Below are 6578 nucleotides of genomic sequence, written 5' to 3' on the forward strand. Positions count from 1 at the left end.
CGGAGACTCCTCCCCAGTTAATAAGTGAGTGGGAAAGTGCCTATCAGCTGGCTGGAGCGGTGGCTCAGTGCTTAAGAAACTGACTGTTCTTGCAGAGGATCTAGGTTCAGTTCCCACACCCACATGGTGACTCACAATCTTCCTTGGGACTCCATTTCCAGGGATCCAGTGTCCTCTTACAATCTCAGAGGGCATCAGGAACACACACTATGCACAGACACACATGCAGGCAAACACCCATACACATAAGATAAAATAAATATTATTTAAAAATCCCAAAAGACATGCAACTGGGGAGACTGACGGGAAGAGAAGTAGTAGGGAGTGAATGTGATGCAAACACAATAATGAAGCCCACTACTATGTAATTAATACATGCTAACAAAAGACATTAAAAACAAAAAACCATGTGGTGGCTGGCTCCAAGGAGCCATAATTGAGGCTGTGCTCTGATTCTCACATGTATACACACAGGTGCACATGCACACACATGTCTGTACACACTTGAACATGTACAGCAATCATTCAATAATTCAACATAAAAAGTCAATGAAAGGGGAAAGAGCTCAGGAATCTTTACCTTACTATTCTTGACAGCGATTGGATAGTTCATGCCTGGCAGAGAGAAAAAAGAATTAGTGAAACTTTTATAGCAAAAGATTTAAAATATTTAAAATATTATACCAGTGACAAATTTAAGTGATTGTCTTAATTGTATTTTAATTTTCATTCTGAAACTTTTTACCAAGTGAAAAGACTAAAGCAATTCATATTTGACAAAATATAAAATGCTGGAAAGTTTTCGGGTGGGTTTGTTTGTTTGTATGTTTGTTTGTTTTTTTTGAGACAGGGTTTCTCTGTGTAGCCCCGGCTGTCCTGGAACTTACTCTGTAGACCAGGCTGTCCTCGAACTCAGAAATCCGCCTGCCTCTACCTCCTGAGTGCTGGGATTAAAGGTGTGCACCACCACACCCGGCTTGGGGTGGATTTTCGTTTAACTAACACACATTCTCTAGCTTACCCTAGCACAGACCCCCCTCCCCCGTACTTCAACAATACCACGCTCTGCATGTACAGAAATACCATCATAAATGAATTTATTTTGGCCCACAGAACTAAAGCATGGGGTGTTAAACACGAGGCAACCTTGAGTCCAAGTGTTGGTAACCCGACTCTTTGCAGTCTGGGTTATTCAGAGAAGCAAAAGTTTTCACAACACAAAAAATTCCAACAATGGGGCTGGTGAGATGGCTCAGTGGGTAAGAGCACCCGACTGCTCTTCCAAAGGTCCTGAGTTCAAATCCCAGTGACCACATGGTGGTTCATAACCATCCGTAACGAGATCTGACTCCCTCTTCTGGAGTGTCTGAAGACAGCTACAGTGTACTTACATATAATAAATAAATAAATAAAGCTTTTAAAAAAAAAAATTCCAACAATGAACTGACCATTTATCACATTTGCTCATGTTTATTGATGAGGTATTAACACCCTGTAAAGCATACTTCCAAAAAAAAAAAAGATTATTATCTACCTCTTTTGTGAATTTGACTTATTCTGCTCCCCACTTACAACAATGTAATAAATTTGTTCATCATCCTAGAGTGCAGAAGGATGCTGGGTAAGTGACTCACACAATCCAGACCTCCTTTAAAACCTGCTAAGGAAGACCTGGATTCTCCCTCAAATCCCCTCTCAGCCAACAGAAGGCTTATAGGCCTCTCGCTTGACTGAAAAAGACTACACATCCCAGAGCAGAATAAAGCAGGCTTTAGCTACAGTCTAATTGGGGCACGGGAGGGCAGGCTCAGAATGGCTGAGTCTTCTTATGATACTGGTCTGCCGTTTGAAATTTGAGTGTGTTCAAAGATAGCCAACCACTTCTATTCCCTAAGCCATTCCCCTGCCACTCTGATTCAAGAAGTCTAGATGGCCCTAAAATTTATAGCATGCATTGCTGAGGGAACTGTCTGGGGGCCAACTGTGCACAACAGTTCAGATTTCAGTGCCAGTCAGACGTCTACTTGGTGCCCAGTTCTATCAGCACACAAAAATCTAGGAATTGTCCCCCAGAGAGGGACAATTCTATTTCATTTTTAATTAATAGAAATATTTTGTAGAGAAGATGGAGATAGCTTACCATCCTTACTTCTTGAAGGGTTTTCTTTAGCTATTTCAATATCTTTTACCTCAAAATCTTTCAAGATAGAGCCACCTGCTTCTTGGAAATCTTGGGCAAATGACAAAGCTACCTGTTGGTAGTTCACAATGCCAGTGTATGGACAATCAATAGCCATTAGACCCTAGAATAAATGTAAAAAAAAGACAAACGATGCAGTCAAGAATCAATAAGGTTTGTTTGCATTTCTATATTTGTTTATTTTGATGGGTAACACACATTATCCTTGATTGACAAAAATCCTACAGTGTCTTTAAAAAGTAACGGAAAACTTTTTTACATGTCTAAATTTGGTCATGAACATATACAAATATATACATGTATGTATACATACATATATGTGTGTTCATGACCAAATTTATGTATATATATTTATGCATGTGTGTGTGCATGTCTACTAGAGGACAGAAACAATACTAGCTAAATAAGAACATCTCATAACCAGGAAACATTTTTCTTCATTTTTTTTTTAAAATAAAGATGCTTGATTTTCAAAGTTGCTCCAGTTTGCCATTTCGTTTATAAGATTTATTATTATTTAGGATAGTTCATATTTCTCTCTCTGAGGTGATTCATATCTGATTCTGAGTTGAAGTCTCCAAATGTTTTACTAGACTCTGACGCGACCTTTGCAGTGACATCCATAGCACTCACAGCCAGGGAAAGCTCAGCTGTTGTAGCTCCCCGTCCGCACTGTATGCCAGGCACTGCTAGGATCTGCTGCAGGTCTTCTCTTTGAGACCAGAAACAGGGAATGGGGATGTTACATGACTAACTCAGCTCCATTCACATAATAATAGGAATGAACATCCTGGCAGTAGTTGATTTCTGTGTCACTGAAGGCATGAATTTTTAGATCTAAATCCATGCTTATTTTATTTATTTATTCATTTATTTAGGAATGCATGGTGGATATCATTGGTCTTTCCATTACTGAAGAAAAGAAAAAAACAGTATATTTCACAGCAAATACTGAGTATGTTTTGGTGCTAAACCTTACACTGAACATACACATCAGTTATCCCAATCATTTCCCCCGAGAGGGTAACTAGTTCTCAGATCACTAATGTCCAGAGCTAACTGCAACTAATCATTTTTTAAGATATCTTTTTGTTTGGTCAACACAGCATTGTTATTAACTTTAAAATCAATATCTGAAATATCACTTTAAATATTTTAGGGGTATATTGGCCCCACCCCTTAAAAGCTTTCCACTTTCCTCCCCCTCCCTCTCCAAATGATATTTCCAGCCACTCAGGTTGGACCAGGCTCACAAAACATGAACACTTGGTAAATCCCACCATTTACATCACCGGGCTTGAGTCTAGAACATGAAAGCCTTTGTCACAGGTAGGAAATCGCTCCTACTGTGATGTGGCGGGTACATGTGAGACTTACTGCTCAACAATCCACACAAGTTAATAGCTACACTCAACCTTAACCTACAGAAAGGATTCTGGGCACAGCAACCCTGGAAGGTAAGGTATCAATAGTTTAACCCATGTAACTTCCTCACCCAGCATAAAAACTGTGACAAGGAAGGGACAGAAATGTTCTGCAAATATGCTTCCTTCTGAATCGAGTTCTTCACCATGCAAACATCCTCCTCACTCTGTATTCCTCGTACCTGCACACAAACCACGCAAGTACTTCCCGAGAAAATAAACATTTGAGGCATGTTTACAGTATTTGCACCTTTCAGAACTCTAGAGTATCTCTTCTTTGTTTGTTTGTTTGTTTTTTGTTTTTGTTTTTCAAGACAGGGTTTCTCTATATAGCCCTGACTGTCCTGGAACTCACTTTGTAGACCAGGCTGGCCTTGAACTCAGAAATCCACCTGCCTCTGCCTCCCAAGTGCTGGGATTAAAGGCATGCACCACCACGCCTGGCTTAGAGTCTCTCTTCTGTTCTTCTTTCTGGTCTTGGATTTGCCCCCTTTTAGGAAGTGTTGGTGTCCCTAAGCAAGTGTGCATGGAAGATTCGGAACAAGCCATTGTGACCAAGCCATCCAGTTTCCAGGTCCAGGCCTGTCTGTAGCACAGTCAGCCAAGATGGGGCTTGTAGATAGACTCGCTGTCCCTCAGCCTGGAGGCTGGCCAGGCGCTTTCTACATTAGCAGATCACAGCTTGAAAAACTAACGCAATGGCAGGTCAAATAGCTAGGAAGGAGCCAGGCAAGGGTCAAGGGAAGTTGGGAGATAAACTCAGTAAGGACACAAAGGAGCAAACCCACGTGGCTGACCTCTTGTGCTAAAAGGCCCACGGGTGACCCTGAAGTCAGGGGTATCACAGGGCATTGCTCAGAGGGCACGGACAGGAGTTGTGTCTACTCCCAAGTTTACAGACACAGCTTAAAGCTTGGCCAGATCCTCTCCCTGCGGTTATCCTCCTTTTGAAGGGATATGGAGCAAGAATACTTCAGAGTTGATCTAGAAAACCTCTTTGAAGGAAGCTAGGAAACTCAGAAGTGACTGTGTACTGTGGGAACACTTCTGGTGTGTTGAGGCGAGTGGTGAGGAGGCGAGTTCCCTTTAGGAAATAACCAGACTGTATTTTCCACTATGCACTGTCACAGTTAATGACCACAGGTGCCATTACATAGAGCACAACACTGTGTGGCAGCTTCAGAGGGAGCTCAGCCCACCTATGAGTCCTCTATCCACCCATTTTCAAGGGGTTCACCTCTGGGAGGGGCTGCTCACCTTACATTAAGCTAACAGCACTCCTTTGATGATACAAATTAGAGACTAACTCCGTCACAAGAGTTAGCACTGTGCTAGACTACAATCCATCTTCTCTACATTACGACTCCTTTCAGGCAGACAGCCATGCGTTATTACACATCCATCATATCTGCAGGATCTAAAGTATTTGGCACATAGTAAATAAAGAATTTGCCTTCGCTCAAACAGAAAATAAACCTGTTCTGAGTCCTTTGAGGGTAACAAACTTAGGAGCTTGGGAGAAGAACCAATTTCTTCTCTCTTTAAAAAAAAAAGTGTGCACATATATCACTTTTTATCATCAGCACACATACTTCATCTGCCTCATTCAAAAGATTTAGAAGGATGGCATGGTCAGGTCTGAAGAAAATATGCAGTCGCATCACCAGTCCTCATAATACATGGAAAGTTTTGTTTTTAGACAGTGAAGCCTGATAAAGACCCACGGGCTCTTGTTGCTATCTCACTCCTTGTGTTTTGTAGTCTTAACCCCTCTGCACAAGAATATACAGCAGGTGACAGTCAGAAACCCTTCTCGGTTCCCCACACTTCAGTACAGCAGGAGAAAGCCTGTTCTCAAGCACTAAAATGGAATTAAACTGGAATTATTTCTACATCACGCCTAAACCTATAGATAGCAAAAGTCTTTTTTTTTTTTGTCTTTTCAAACAAATCTTTAAATTTTAAAGTTGTTTCATCATCAAATAAAAATTTCATATTAAACTTGTATGCTTTCTAAAAATTATAAATTATTTTATTCTCAAAGACAATCCATGCCAGAGAAATTCTAACATATTAGGTTCACAATCAAACTTTATTAAATCCATATAAAGCTATAAAACACCAGCAAATTTAGTGTGCTTCCTGAAAACACTTGTTTAGTAAAGTTAGAGGCTCTATTTCAGACGAAGCATTAAGTCCTGACAGACCAAACTGAAACAGTGTCAATTTCATGTCACTAAATTAAACTGCTTATCTGGTCTTCTAAAAATCCAAGAGGCAGAAATAACAGCAGAATCTCCAAGCTGATCCATTTCAGTGGGAATGACAAAGTGTCCCTTATGTGAAGGGCCAGGAAAGAAGCCCAAACAGTGCCCATCTGCTCTGCTCTGCTCTGCGCTGCTGCCTCTGCTTACCCTGGCCCTCTCCACCTGAGCATCCTCTGCTCAGTCCCCTGGACTCACCATTCATCTGAGCTACTATAGCTCAGACACGACATCACACATACTGTAAATACGGCCTAATGGAAGGGACAGTAGGACAGAATACAGCCCATTCTCAGTGTGAGCACCCGAGCACGCCACACATACACACACACACACACACACACACACACACACACACACACACATGCGCACACAAACTTGCTATCAAAAAGAGGTGCTGCATGCAGCAAGGGGATTATCATCTCTTTGTAAACAACACTCCTCTAGTAACTGGATATTCATAAAGGGGGGAGCATACCTTGACCTATGCCTCATGCTAGATACAAAACTCAATTCCAAATGAAAGGTAAAATGCAGCTTTTAGAAAAAAAAAAAACACGTAAGGGGCTGGCAAGATGGTGTAAGACCCCAATGAGGGAACTCCCTCTGGTCCAGTACTCTCTTGGGTCCCCAGTAATTCGAATAACACCTTGCTGTAATTCACATGAGGTACTTTATTTAACGAGGCCT

At 41.3% G+C, this 6578-nt stretch overlaps 1 protein-coding gene across 1 annotated transcript in view; it reads right to left on the reverse strand.

The window, feature by feature from the left end:
* The window catches only part of L2hgdh (L-2-hydroxyglutarate dehydrogenase), a 29755-nt gene that overhangs the window by 14470 nt on the left and 8707 nt on the right, over positions 1 to 6578 (reverse strand). The window contains exons 5-6 of the mRNA XM_021202431.2: positions 2141 to 2303; positions 581 to 615 (exon numbers count right to left, since the gene is read on the reverse strand). Coding sequence (XP_021058090.1) covers positions 581 to 615; positions 2141 to 2303 — 198 coding nt within the window. The remainder of the gene's footprint in view (positions 1 to 580; positions 616 to 2140; positions 2304 to 6578) is intronic.

This window comes from Mus pahari, chromosome 7 (genome assembly GCF_900095145.1).
Source record: "Mus pahari chromosome 7, PAHARI_EIJ_v1.1, whole genome shotgun sequence".
NCBI lineage: Eukaryota > Metazoa > Chordata > Mammalia > Rodentia > Muridae > Mus > Mus pahari.